This window comes from Carlito syrichta, unplaced genomic scaffold (assembly GCF_000164805.1).
Source record: "Carlito syrichta isolate Samal-C Ts95f unplaced genomic scaffold, Tarsius_syrichta-2.0.1 Scaffold306946, whole genome shotgun sequence".
NCBI lineage: Eukaryota > Metazoa > Chordata > Mammalia > Primates > Tarsiidae > Carlito > Carlito syrichta.
The window spans coordinates 880,846-894,442 of NW_007251042.1; the positions used below are offsets into that span (position 1 = coordinate 880,846).

The 13,597-nt window shown below is 49.0% G+C and overlaps 1 protein-coding gene across 1 annotated transcript in view; it reads right to left on the reverse strand.

Annotated features, from left to right (window-relative positions):
- The window catches only part of PEBP4 (phosphatidylethanolamine binding protein 4), a 211,838-nt gene extending 206,715 nt beyond the window's left edge, over positions 1-5,123 (reverse strand). Inside the window, exons 1-2 of the mRNA XM_008063571.1 lie at positions 5,119-5,123; positions 4,274-4,400 (exon numbers count right to left, since the gene is read on the reverse strand). Of these exons, the coding sequence (XP_008061762.1) occupies positions 4,274-4,400; positions 5,119-5,123 (132 nt within the window). The remainder of the gene's footprint in view (positions 1-4,273; positions 4,401-5,118) is intronic.
- Positions 5,124-13,597: the final 8,474 nt, after the last annotated feature.

The following is a 13,597-nucleotide window of genomic DNA, read 5'->3' on the forward strand; positions in this document are numbered from 1 at the left end:
AAGCGCCCCGGGGGCCGGGAGCCCTGCGTCTTGCCTCCCCAAGCATCCTGGGACCCCCGAAGCCCCCCTTTCCCTGCTCTGTGTAGACACCGAAGGGTGGGTGGAGGCGGGCCGGTGGGCTCCGGGGTCTCTGGCAGAGAGGAGAGCTCCAGGCCTCTGGAAAACTTGGGTTGACACTTGTGTCTCTTCCCTGGGGCCATGAGGACGAGAAGGCGCCCCCCCCACCAAGGCTGCTAGAGGCCCAGGCTGGCAGAGGGACTGGGCCACCAGCTGGGTAGGACCCTCCGGGTCGCCTGCCCTCTCGGGAGGGGGACTCGGGCCAGAGCCGAGCCTCACTGGAAACTGGAGGGACAGCGGGGACTGAGGGCTCCATCTTTGGTTCCTTTCCTCGGATGCAATGCGCGTTCCGTGTTTAAAGGCAATTTCTTCACTTCAAAAGGATTCCAGCTGCCTAAATTTGAGGTGAAGCATAAGGCCCTGGTCGAGCCGCTTCCCAGGGCCTTTCAGTTTTCACTGGCTTGAGACCGGGATGCATTTAACAGTGTTTGCCTCTTGATGCTTGTCAGAGCGCCGAGGGAGAAACGCTTCCTCTCCCTGGACACCCCTCACGCTCAGCCAGGGCTGGCACAGGAACCATCCACGTTTTCCTGCACTATTTTGTCTTCTCGTGGAACCTCCTGACGCCCTCTCTTTCTCTCCCCACTTTCCCTCCCACCCCCAGGCTCATACCCATGCTGGGGGGAAGGAGACAGCCCTGCTGCCCTGGGGTCCGCTAGGCTCAGCAGCTCGTCTTCTAATGCCCCAGCGGCTTAAAGAGCCAACGGTTGGGTTGACACAGCTCATAGCTCACACTCCAGGAGATGCTCTTCCACCTGCCATTTATTCATACATTCACGTATTCATTCATTCATTCACCAACTCATTCACTCACCTGGTTGCCCAGGAAGCTATCGTGGGATCTGTGATGCTTTAAGAGGTTATGGCTGATTCAAAGAAATACAACACGGACGTGCTTGAAGCTATGAGAGAGATGGATGAGCCGCTACGGTACAAGACAGAAGGAAGTAAACACCCAGTTCATAGGGTAGGAGATAGTTAAGAATGTCAGAAAAAGAAAGGACCCCCAGCCAGGGATGTGAGTGGAGCCCAGAGGGAGGCAGTCAGAGGGGGCTTCCTGGAGGGGGAAGCATTTGGATGGGGGCAGGATGCAAAGATACCAAGCAGCCCCATGTACAAAGGTGTGGAGATGGGAAGACCTCTGATGAGCATCAGCGTGTCGTCCCATGCCCGCTGCATCCCGCCTTCCAGGGCATCGGGGCTTGTTTGGGGGCTTCCTGGGCATGTCCACTGGTATTCACTGTTTCAGCAGCACTGCTTTACTCACACAGCCAGCTACCAACTTGTGCCCCTTTTCCATCAGGCCCCAGGCCCGGGGGAAATGCCTTCAGGCTTCTCTAAGAGCTCAGGCTCCTCCCCCCCCATTCTTGAGGGACCGAGACAGCACCCACTTCTTCTCCAGCTTTACCAGGGGCTCTCTCTCTACAGGGGCTTGTTCCCTCCACCCACTGAGGGAAGCTGCAACCACCACCTTCCTTAGCAAGGCTGACAAATCCCGTGACTTTTCATGGTTGGACAGTGTCCGTCTATTTCCACTGGGATTGATAAGAGGGTCAGACGTATACCTGAAGCTGTCGGGGGCCATCTTTATCACCACAAAGAAAGAGTTTATTTAAAAATAAAAGCAGCACAGAAAAAAAAAAAAAAAGCAGTCAAGAGACAGGTAGATGGATTCCTAGTGACATCAAGCACTTGGGTCCAGCCATGCCTGAAGCTGTCCCTGGAGTTTTCCATTTTGTGAACCAATAAGTTCCCCTCCTCTTTTGACTTAAGCCAGATTGAGTTGGCCTTTTGTCAGTTGCTACTAAGTCTTGACTAAAGAAATACTTACCTTGCAGACTCAGTGAGAGAATTAAATGGAGTGAAGTGGCACTCAATGCCTGGTAACTTTTGCGAATTCTGACTAAATTTACCTTCTCAGAGCTCTGTGAAATTTCCATAAAGTTCTACAGTAGTAGAATAATACTTTTTCATTCTTCCCACGGTTTCCATCAAACCTTCCCTTGTGAAATCATGACTCTCCCACCTTGGCTTTCTTGACCACCGCTGTGTCCTCTATATTCTAGACCCGTCTTCTCCGCCCCACCCCTGGGCTGAGACTGGATGGACTTGTTAACAATTGGAGATTTCAGAACATGCCTGGGCCGATATCAGCTCCGTCTTATGTACCCATACCCCAGGACAACCAGGGTCAACGAAACCCAGCCAAACCCAAGACTCGGAACTGGTTTCAAATCCCCGCCATGGAGGACATCAGGTGCTCAGAAAGTCTACACCGCCATCTAGTGGACGTGTGCCGCAACAGCAGCACACGGAAGGGAGCCCTTTGCAGGGAATACCCTTGGGACAGCTGCTGGCCCCTGACAAGCACCCGGCCCTCACTCCATTCGTGAAAAACCCAAGGACAAGCGAATTAATGGTGAAGTCGAGAGTCCTGTCCCACGGGGTAGCATATACTCTCTCCTGAGGGACTGGGGTCCCGCCCCGCGTCTGTGGCCCTGCATCTCCTATCCTGAGTTAGACTCACAGAGGCCGTCATTTCTCTGTTCCTCTCAGCTCTCCACGGGTGTGACCCAGGTCAAGGGTCTGCAGGGAGGAGGGCCAGCATGCACACACGTGTGTGTGCACGTGTGCATATGTGTGTGTGTGTGTGTGTGTGTGTGTGTGTGTGTGTTTGCTCAACTTTCCAAAGGAAAGATTTTTCCGGCCGGGTGTGGTGACTCAAGATTATAATCCCAGCACTTTGGAAGGATGAGGCCAGAGGATTGCCTGAGCCCGTGGGTTCGAGACCAGCCTGGGCAACATGGTGAGACCTCATCGCTACAATAAATCAAAAAATTAGTCGGGCGCAGTAGTGCACGCCTGTAGTTCCGGCTACTTGGAAGGCTGAGGCAGAAGGATCGCCGGAGCCCAGCAGGTCGAGGCTGCGGTGGCCAGGAACGTGTCACTGCACTCCAGCCTGGGCAACAGAGTGAGACTCCAACTCAAAAAAAAAAAGGAATGATTCATCATGTTTGCAAACGGGACACTCTATCAAGGCCTCATGATCTCAGCCTCATACATTGTGAGACATATCAGTCTCTGTGCTTTCTGATGGCAGCAAACACATCTACCCCTCCACAGCCAAACAGCCCTGGCGCTGCCACCCTCCGGAGCGTGCTGCCTTGCCACGCAGATGCTGTCTTCTGCCAGCCTGATGGGAGCAGCACCCAGAGCGGGGGAGAACCCCTGCGGCTCCTCCCTGCCACCCTGAACAGAAAGTCGGTCTTGATGTGTGCGCTTGGTCACGTTCCGACCACAGCCCTCCCATCTCCAGGCATTTGTGACCTGGGTCCTGACCACACTCCCAGTCCTTGTACCTCCATTGACACTCATACCTCCTGCAAACACAGCAGGAAGCAAGAAGACAACCGATGCTCTGGGGGTTCGGTCTGCCTGGGGAGTCAAGGAAGAAAGAAGTGATGACCAGAAGACCAGAGCGGCTCCCCAAGAACATGCTTTAGCTGCTGGGAGCAGTGGCAGCCAGCTTCCCACCACCACAACCCTTTCTGCAGGCTTTTCAGACCCCAATTCAAGGGAAGTTTCCAGAACAGGATGGTAGTAATCCCTCCTGAGTAAAAGAAATAGTTATTTCTAATCCTAACATGCCTTGGTCTTCTATGTTAGTTAGACAGTGCTGGGCAAAAGAAGAGCGTGTCTCATGTTGTCACAACCAAGCATCAAGATGTACCGACCTCTGCTTGTGAATCCTACCTGGGAAGCTTTGCCCTGTTACTCACTGACTCTTGTCTGGCTCAGAAGACCATTTGGAAGGCCCAGCCACCCCGCACCTCGAGAGAGGACACTTCCTCTCTTCCTTATCTCTGCTGGCTCCAAAGCACACCCCGGCCGGTCTCCATGGTGACTCTGTAGACCCAAGCTCAGGGCCTCAGGGATGGCAGGGGTAATGGGGGACGAGAAGCGTCCTGGGCAGAGTGGCCCCTGACCACCACCAAAGCTGCCAGCCTGCAGTCTTCCTGCAGGCCGCGGCCACGTGGTGCCATCGGGCCCGACCCAGACGGCTCTGCACGTGGCTTCAAGTCACCCAGGTGAGCGACCTCAGAGGGACATTCATGCACTCCCAGTTCTCCCTTTCAGGCCAGCCCATCTCACTCACGTCCACGGCCCTCGGGTACTTGACGACGGGCTTGGGCCACTGGGTGATCTTCTGTCTGTACCCGTTGCAATCAGGAACAATCTTGCAGCTGATGTCCCCCATCTCTGGGTAGCTAACTTGAAGTTCCCTGTGGAGGGAGGGAGGAGGTCACCCTGTGTGAGGGTTTAGGGTTCAGTCTGGCACTATTAGGAATGTGGCTCAGCCTGTAATCTCAGCACTTTGGGAGCCCGGGGGTTCGAGACCAGCACGGGCAACTTGGCGAGACCTCGTCTCTACAGTGAAATAAAAAATCAGCCAGGTGCGGGAGCAGATGCCTGTAGTTCCAGCTACTTGGAAGGCTGGTAGAAGGATTGTCAGAGTTCAGCAGGTCCACACTGGGGTGCCCGTGAGTGTGCCACTGTACTCCAGTCTGGGCGACAGAGTGAGACTTCGACTCAAAAAAAAAAAAAAGCAGTGTGAAATCAAATGGGATTGCATCTTAAATCTGCCATTAACTAACTGGGTGACCCGAGAGTGACTTGACCTCTTTGGTTTCCTCAGCTGTAAAACAAGGACACTAACTCATAGGGTGGGTGTGAGGAGTAAAGTGTGGTCTGTGTTTGGAACAGAGCCAGGGACATTGAAAGTGATCAGAAAGTGTTAACAACCACCAGTATTCATGTCCAAGAGGACTATACCTCCTTGGGCAAACTTGGGCAGGATCTTTAAAGTAGGACTGAGTTTATAAGAACAATATGAATATATTGCTTTAGGAACATTCTTATTACAGAAAGAAAGGTTTAGCAAGTAGTCATAGCCTCAGTCATGGGCAGAGACTTCTCTCTCCTCTAAACAATCAAGAGCGCCCCATGCCTGAAGTCCCATCATTAGTGGAAAAAATTACTTTTCTTTGGATTAAGCATTGCCCATAGCCTGGGTTCTCCTTAAAAATGCAAATAATTAACCAGGCGTGGTAGCACATGCCTGTAGTTCTAGCTACTTGGAAAGCTGAGGCAGAAAGATCACTGGAGCCCAGCAGGTCGAGGCTGTGGTGGCTGTGAGCGTGCCACTGCACTCCAGCCTGGGCAACAGAATGAGACTCCGACTCAAAAAAAAAAAAAAGCAAATATTGGTCAGGTGTGGTGGCTCATGCCTGGGATCCCTGCACTTTGGGAGGCTGAAGTGGAAAAATTGTGCCCAGGAGTTTGAGACCAGCTGGGCAACCTAGCAAGATCTCTTTTCTATCACCAAAAAAAAAAAAAAAAAAAAAAAAATTATAGGCCGGGCACAGTGGCTCATGCCTATAATCCCAGCACTTTGGGAGGCCGAGGTGAGAGGATTGCCTGAGCCCATGGGTTCGAGACCAGCCTGGACAACTTGGCAAGACCTCATCTCTACAATAAATCAAAAAAATTAGCCAGGCATTGTGGAATATTCCTGTAGTTCCAGCTACTTGGAAGGCTGAGGCAGAAGGATCGCCTGAGCCCAGCAGGTCAAGGCTGCAGTGGCCACGAGTGTGCCAATGCAGTCCAGCCTGCACCAGGAGTGAGACTCCAACTCAAAAAAAAAAAAAATTATGAACAATACAAATATCCCTCAGGGGAAAAACATCTACTCGAAAAGACTGTAGTCTATTTCCCCCAGCACAGGTATTCTGAGAATCTGGTTTCCTGGAAGAGAGACAAAAGGATGTGGAACAAGGAGACAGAGGCTGCAGCATGGGACAAGCCTGGCAAATCCAGCGGCACCAGGGTTGGCCTTAGGGGCTCACCTGTGTTTGACACTCAGAAGTGTAAGCCAGACCTTCAAATCGATATTTAAAATTTTTTTTTCACTTGCCCTTTTGTTGTATTTGATCGCCAAGACCCAGGGTCTCTGGGGCATTCATTTGATGAGGACGATTCACTGAGAGAGATGGGGAAAAGTCACTGCTTGCTGAGCGCTTTTGTTTCTTTGAACTCTTTGCGCGTTTACAGGGATCCTTCTGGATGGCATGGTGTCCACACTTTTTGAAGAAGTTTTAGGGATGGGTTTTCATTTCTCTTCACAGCAGCCCTTTAAGGGCCATTTGGTCTGTTTCTGCCATAGCCCCCGGCCGCCACAGTTGGCGAAAGGTGAGGTGGAGACCCTCTGTGGGCCAGAGACGGACAGTCAACACATAGCACAGAGCTGGGAAAAACCGGGGGAGGGATAGGGAGGAGGTAAACTGAGGGTGGAGAACCTTCCCACACCCACAATGGATCTCTCCTTTTCATCCTGGTTTGGAATTGCTCCATGTGGTAAAAAAAAGTTAAACAAGCGAAATCAGCAAACTGATATTTGGTGAGTGAACCGAGAGCCACAGAGAGTTCCCTGTTAGGACAGGGCACATGCCAGGGGATCAGCAATCCTGTCTCTGTCCCCCTTGTCACAGCCAGCCCAGGGCTTGATGATAGCATATCGCCCCACACAGCAGGACGTGCCGGACGGCACATGCAGGCCGCTGTCCTGCCCAGCAGCGTGATCAAAGGCTGGGAGAGGGACACCAAACTTGCAGATGGCTCAGAGCTGGTGACAACTCAGACAACCAACTCGGCCTACGAGAAGATCTGGACAAGCCCACGGTGAACCGGAACAAAAATTAAAGTAAATGAGAATACACTTTAAAAACTTGAATTCAAGTCCAAAAACCTCAAAGGAGCCACCGTCTCGTGAGCCCCTGCTTGCTGCTTGTGGTTGCCTAACATGGGACGTGTTCTAATTTCCATTCTGACATTTTGGGGACCTCCCAATCCTTCTTGACAAGACTTGAAAAGTTCAAGTCTAGGCACGGTGGCCTGTCATCCCAGCATTTTGGGAGGCCGAGGTGAGCGAATTGCCTGAACCCAGGGGTTGGAGAACAGCCTGGGCAACTTGGTGAGACCTCGTCTCTACAGTAAAATTAAAAAATCAGCTGGGCATGGTGGTGTATGCCTGTAGTTCCAGCTCCTTGGAAGACTGAGGTGGAAGGATCACCTGAGCCCGGCAGGTTGAGGCTGCAGTGGCTGTGAGCATGCCACGGCAGTCAGCCTGGGTGACAGAGTGAGACTCCAACTCAAGAAAAAAAAAAAAGAAAAGAAAGAAAAATTTCGGGTCCCTGGTCTCAGCTTTGCCATTAACTACCTCTGCATAAGAAACTGGGGCAAGGGAAGGGCATTTAGGGGGCCACCCCAGCAGACCAAGTGCGTCACATACATATTATCTCAGTTAATGCAACAGTACCTTGAAGCAGCTGTTACTATTAAGCTCCTCTCCCAGACTAGTAAACTGAGAAAGTCCGGGACAATACACATTTGCAGCTGCTAAGTGTTGGGATCATTTGTTGTGAGCAGCAGAAAACTAATCCAGCAGGCCTGTTCACACTTTCCCAGTGCCACGCACTTTCCTCGCGAGTCGTTTTGTTTCTCCAGGCTTCAGTTTGAGCAAGTCTCTTTGTCACGGCTCTCTGTGAAAGCGTGGGATGTCACGTTTAAAAAGAGCATACCCGGCTGGGTGCGGTGGCTGAAGCCTGTAATCCCAGGGCTTTGGGAGGCTGAGGCAAGAGGATGTTCAGGGTCCACTTATCAGTGAGACCGTGTGATACTTGGTTCTTTGGTTCTGTGATAGATCATTCAGTACTTTAGACTCTTAAGCCCATCCAAGTTGCTGCGAAGTTCATAATTTTGTCCTTCTTCGTGGCTGTGTAATATTCCATCGTGTATGTGTACCACATTTCAAAAAAAATCCAGTCCTCTTTCCATGGGCAGCACGGTTGCTTCCATGTTTTTGCTGTTGTGAATGATGCTGCAATAAACATGCATGTGCAGGTATCTTTTTCATAGAGTGATTTGAGTTCCTCTGGGTATATTCCCAGAAGGGGGATTGTGGGGTCGTATGGAAGGTCGATTTTTAGATCTTTTAGGAATCCCCACACTGCTTTCCACCAACATGTAGAAGTGTTCCCTTTTGGCCACATCCTCTCCAGCATCTGTGGTTTTTTGAGTTTTTGATGATGGCCATCCTGACTAGAGTTAGGCAGTATCTCAGCATGGTTTTGATTTGCATTTCTTTGATGACTCGTGAGACTGAGCATTTTTTCATGTATCTGTTGGCTGCCCGTATGTCTTCTTTTGAGAAGTATCTATTCATATCTTTTGCCCACTTTGTAATAGGGCTGTTCATGTTTTTTCTTTTTGGTATGTTTGAGTTCCTTGTGGATCCTAGATGTTAGGCCTTTGTCAAACATACAGTTGGCAAATATTTTTTCCCAGTCTGTGGGCTGTCTCCCACTCTCACAATAGTTTATTTTGGCCTTGTAGAAGCTTGTCGGTTTGATGAGGTCCCACTTGTCTATCTTATCTCTTATGGCATGGGCATCTGGGGTTTTGATCAGGAATTGGTTGCCAGTTCCAATTTCCATAGGGGTGTCTCCTGCATTTTCTAAGGTTCTTATAGTTTGAGGTTTTATGTTTAGATCTTGGATCCATTTAGAGTTGATTTTTGTGTTTGGTGACAGGTAGGGGTCTTGTTTTAATCTTCTGCATGGGGTCAGCCAGTTTTCCCAGCACTATTTACTAAATAGGCTCTCTTTTCCCCAGTGGTTGATGGTGGAGGCTTTGTCGAAGATGAGTTGGTTGAGAAATTGAGGTTTTGCTTCCAGAATCTCTGTCCTGTTCCGTTGGTCTATCTGCCTGTTCTTGTACCAACATCAGGCTGTTTTGATTATTATAGCTTTAAAATAAAGCTTAAAGTCTGGGAGCGTGATGCCTTCTGCTTCATTTTTGTTTTTGAGTTGGATTCTCACTCTGTCGCCCAGGCTGGAGGGCAGTGTCGTGCTCCCAGTCACCGCGGCCTCGGACTGCTGGGCTCCGGCGATCCTTCCACCTCAGCCTTCCAAGTAGCTGGAACGATAGGTGTGTGCTACCACACCAAGCTTATATTTTGATTTATTGTAGAGATGAGGTCCCACCAAGTTGCCCAGGCTGGTCTTCAACCTGTGGGCTCAGACAATCCTCTCACCTCAGTTTCTCAAAGTGCTGGGATTATAGGCGTGAGCTACTGTGCCCTGCTTGCTTTGTTTTGTTTTGTTTTTGCTGAGATTGTTTTGGCTATTCATGGTCGTTTATGTTTCCATATGAATTCCTGTATGTTTCCAGGTCTGAGAAGAATGCTGCTGGTAATTTAATGAGTATTGCGTTGCATTAAATCTGTAGATTGCCTTGGGTAGGGTGGACATCTTAACAATGTTAATTCTTCCAATCCATGAGCATGGAATATTTTTCCATTTGTTTATGTCATCTTTGATTTATTTGAGCAGTGTTTTGTAGTTTTTGTTGTAAAGGTCTTTGGTTTCTCTGGTTAGGAAAATACCAAGGTATTTCATTTTTATGTGTGGCTAGTGTGAATGGGATTGTGCTTTTGATTTGGGTTTCTGTTTGAGGTGTTGATGTATAGGAATGTAAATGGCTTTTTCACATTTATTTTGTAACCTGGGACTTTGCCAAAGTCCTTTATCAGTGCAAGGAGGTTTTTGACAGATTCTTTTGGGTTTTCGAGGTATAGAATCATATGGCCTGCAAAGAGGGATAACTCAACTCCTCTTTTCTTATTTGGATACCCCTGATTTCCTTCTCTTGTCTTACTGCTCTAGATAGGACTTCCAATACTATGTTGAACAGGAGGGATGAAAGCAGGCATCCTTGTCTTGTTCCAGTTTTCAGTACAAAAGATTATCAGAGATTACTATGTACACCTGTATGGAAATAGATTCGAAAACCTAAATTAAATGGATAACTTTCTTACATCACACAACCTTTCCAGGTTGAAACAAGAAGAAATCAAGACCGTAAATAGATCAATAACAACTCAGGAAATCAACTATGCCATAAGAAAACTACCTAAAAATAAATAAATAAATAAAAAGCCCTGAACCAGATGGCTTTCCAGCAGAATTCTATAAAATGTACAAGGAGGAGCTGATACCAATCCTATTGAAAGTATTCCAGGCAATTGAGAAGATGGAACTCTCCACAAATCATTTTATGAAGCTAACATCACATTGATACCCAAATCGGGGTAAAGATCCAACAAAGAAAACTACAGACCAATATCTTTGATGAACATAGATGCTAAAATTCTCAACAAGATCCTAGCAAACCGGATCCAACAACACATCTCAAAAATCATCCACCACAACCAAGTAGGCTTCACCCCTAGGATGCAGGGCTGGTTCAACATCTGCAAGACCATAAATGTAATTAAATATATCAACAAATATAAAGATAAAAATCACATGCTTATATCATCAGAAGCAGAAAAATCCAGCACCCCTTCCTGATAAAGACCCTCGAACATCTTGGCATAGATGGAACATACCTCAAAACAGTATGAGCCATCTACGAGAAACCCACAGCCAACTTACTGCTAAACAGACAGAAATTGGAATCATTTCCTTTGAAAACCAGAACAAGACAAGGTGCCTTTATTTCAGTGATGATCTCTTGCAAATGAAAATATTCAGCAGTAGTAGAGACAAATCTTCTCTTCTGCAATGATGCCTTGCAATCAAAAGACATCTTCCTACCATGAGACCTCAGGGTCATAAATCCGTGTTTCTCAAACTGGAGGGTCTGCTGGCATGTCCAAGAGGTCCTGAGGATAGCTTCCATGACTCCAGTCTGACAAATACTGAGCCCTGGATGAGGACCATCAGCAGAAGCAGATGGGGGCAGAGTGGGAGTGTGGAGTCAGACAAGGGAGCTGGGTCCTGACTGTGCCCTTTCTGAGCTGTGGGCAGGTTCCTTAATCTCTGGGGACTCTTAATCTGCAGAATGGAGGTGATAAAATCAATTTGGCAGGTTCATGCTGCCAGTGAAATGAGCCAAGGAGTTTAAGTTCTGGCAGGATGCCTGGCACATAGCAGGTGACCCGAAGCTACCCACGTATGCCCCTGTGCACATGTCACCAGGGTGCTGAGATGTGGTCTCTGCAGGTCAGAGCCTGAGGCATCCAGGGCCCTAGGCTGGTCACTTCCAGCAACGCTGCAGACACCCTCCTTTCCTGTGTCTTCCCAGTATGGGAGACACAGGAAGCGCCAAGGCACGTCTTCGCGGAACCGTTGTTGTGGCCCCGTCCTGCCTTACCCTGACCCAGCTGACTTCTGGGGGGTGGGGTGTCGACCTTGCACCTCTCAGAGTGAGACACCTGCTTGCCTCTGGGTCCACTCAACCTAGAAAACGGGGGCCCACCCATGAGAGGGAGTCAGTCATGGTTCTCTTCTTTCTCCAACATAGAAACTTCATCCAGAGTCGCTGAACAAGATTTTACAGAATGTACTGATATGCACAAAATTTGTTACTTTTCTTTTTTGAGTTGGAGTCTCACTTTGCCACCCAGGCTGGAGGGTAGTGGCATGATCACCACAGCCTAGAAATCCTGGGCTTCAGTAATCCTTCTGCCTCAGCCTCCCAAGTAGCTGGGACTACAGACTCGCACCACCATGCCTAGCTAATTTAAAAAAATTTTTTACAGACAAGGTCTCTGTGGTACCTAGGCCAGTCTCAGACTCCTAAGCTCAAGCGATCCTCCAGCCTTGGCCTCCCTAAGTGCTAGCATTACAAGATGTGAGCCACCACGCCAGGCCTGTTATTGTTATTATTATTTTTTTAAGGATTCAACTAATAATTTTTATTTGTTTATTTATTTATTTATTTATTTATTTATTTTGAGTTGGAGTCTCATTCTGTCACCCAGGCTGGAGTGCAGTGACACTCTCATGACCACCGCAGCCTCGACCTGCTGGGCTCAGGTGATTCTTCCTCCTCAGCTGCAACTACAGGCACGCACCACCATGCCCAGTTAATTTCTTTCTTTTTTTTGGGGGGGGGGGTTTATTGTAAAGATAAAGTCTTGCCAAGTTGCCCAGGCTGATCTCGAACCCGTGGGCTCAGGCACTACTCTCACCTTGACATCCCAAACTGTTGGGATTATAGGTATGAGCCACCGTGCCTGGCCTCAGCTACATAATTTTTAAAGAGAGGACTTATATTATTATTCTAAAAGTATAGTTTGTAAAAAAAAAATAAACATAAATAGATAAAATAAACAAAAAGTAATGGTTCATAAAAATTCAAAGGTACAAAAAAAAAAGCAAGTAAGAAGTGAAAGATCTTTCTTCCCTTCTCCCATTTCTCAGTGATGGGCTCCATGGAGTATCCCTCTTGCCAACCACTAACCGGCAGGGTAGGTTGGCAGCAAGGTGACCTGGGGAGCCCTCAGGAAGACTGTGAGTGTAGAGAAGTAAAGACTTGCTTTTCTAACCAGCAGAATCCATGAGGAGAGAGGGGAATGCCAGGCTTTCTGTCTGACTTGGAGCTCATGCTCTTGGAAGGGTAATATGGCCCCAGCCAGCCTTGACGCTGAGGTCTGTCCAGTGCCACGGTCCCTTCGGGGCCACCTGTCCAAACACTTCTGTGAACCACTCTCTTAAAGGATCTCTTAGAGAGGGTCAACTCACACTTCCTTGCAACGTCTACTTTTATTTTTTTTGAGTAGGAGTCTCACTCTGTCGCCCAGTCTGCAGTACAGCGGCATGATCACGGCCACCGCAGCCTTGACCCGCTGGGCTCAAGTGATCCTTCCACCTCAGCTTTCTAAGTAGCTGGAACCACAGGTGCACACCACCATACCCAGCTAATTTTTTTGATTTATTGTAGAGACGAGGTCTTGCCAAGTTATCCAGGTTGGTCTTGACTCCACTTCCCAAAGTGCTGGGATTACAGGCATGAGCCACTGTGCCCGGCCTAACAACCTCTACTTTTTATGAAGATGTGGCTTTGTTAGGGCTGCAAGGAAAGGCGGGTCTTTCTGGGCTGTAGGGAGGAACGGTCTCTCTCTGGCTCTCACAAAGGGGGTGAGGCCAGTCCCCCTTCCTCAAGACCCTTCGGTTTGGAAGGCCTGAGGGAGCCGACCGTGTCCACAGCCCTCCTAGTCGGGGAGAAGAACACTCTGAAGGCAGGAAGGAACCTGTTTCCAAGTCCCTTTTTCAGTGTCTTTTGTCCTCCACCGAGGGTGTCTTCAGACCTAATATCGATCCTGTTTTCCCACAAAAGTGGGTTCAAGAGATGGCATTCACTGGGCACAGTGGCTCATGCCTGTCATCCCAGCACTTCGGGAGGCCGAGGTGAGAGGATTACCTGAGCTCAGGGGTTCGAGACCAGCCTGGGCAACTTGGTGAGACCTCGTCTCTGTCTACAATAAATCACAAAAACTAGCCGGGCAGGGCGGTGTGCATCTGTAGTTTCAGCTACTTGGAAGGCTGAGGTGGAAGGATCACCCGAGTACGGCAGG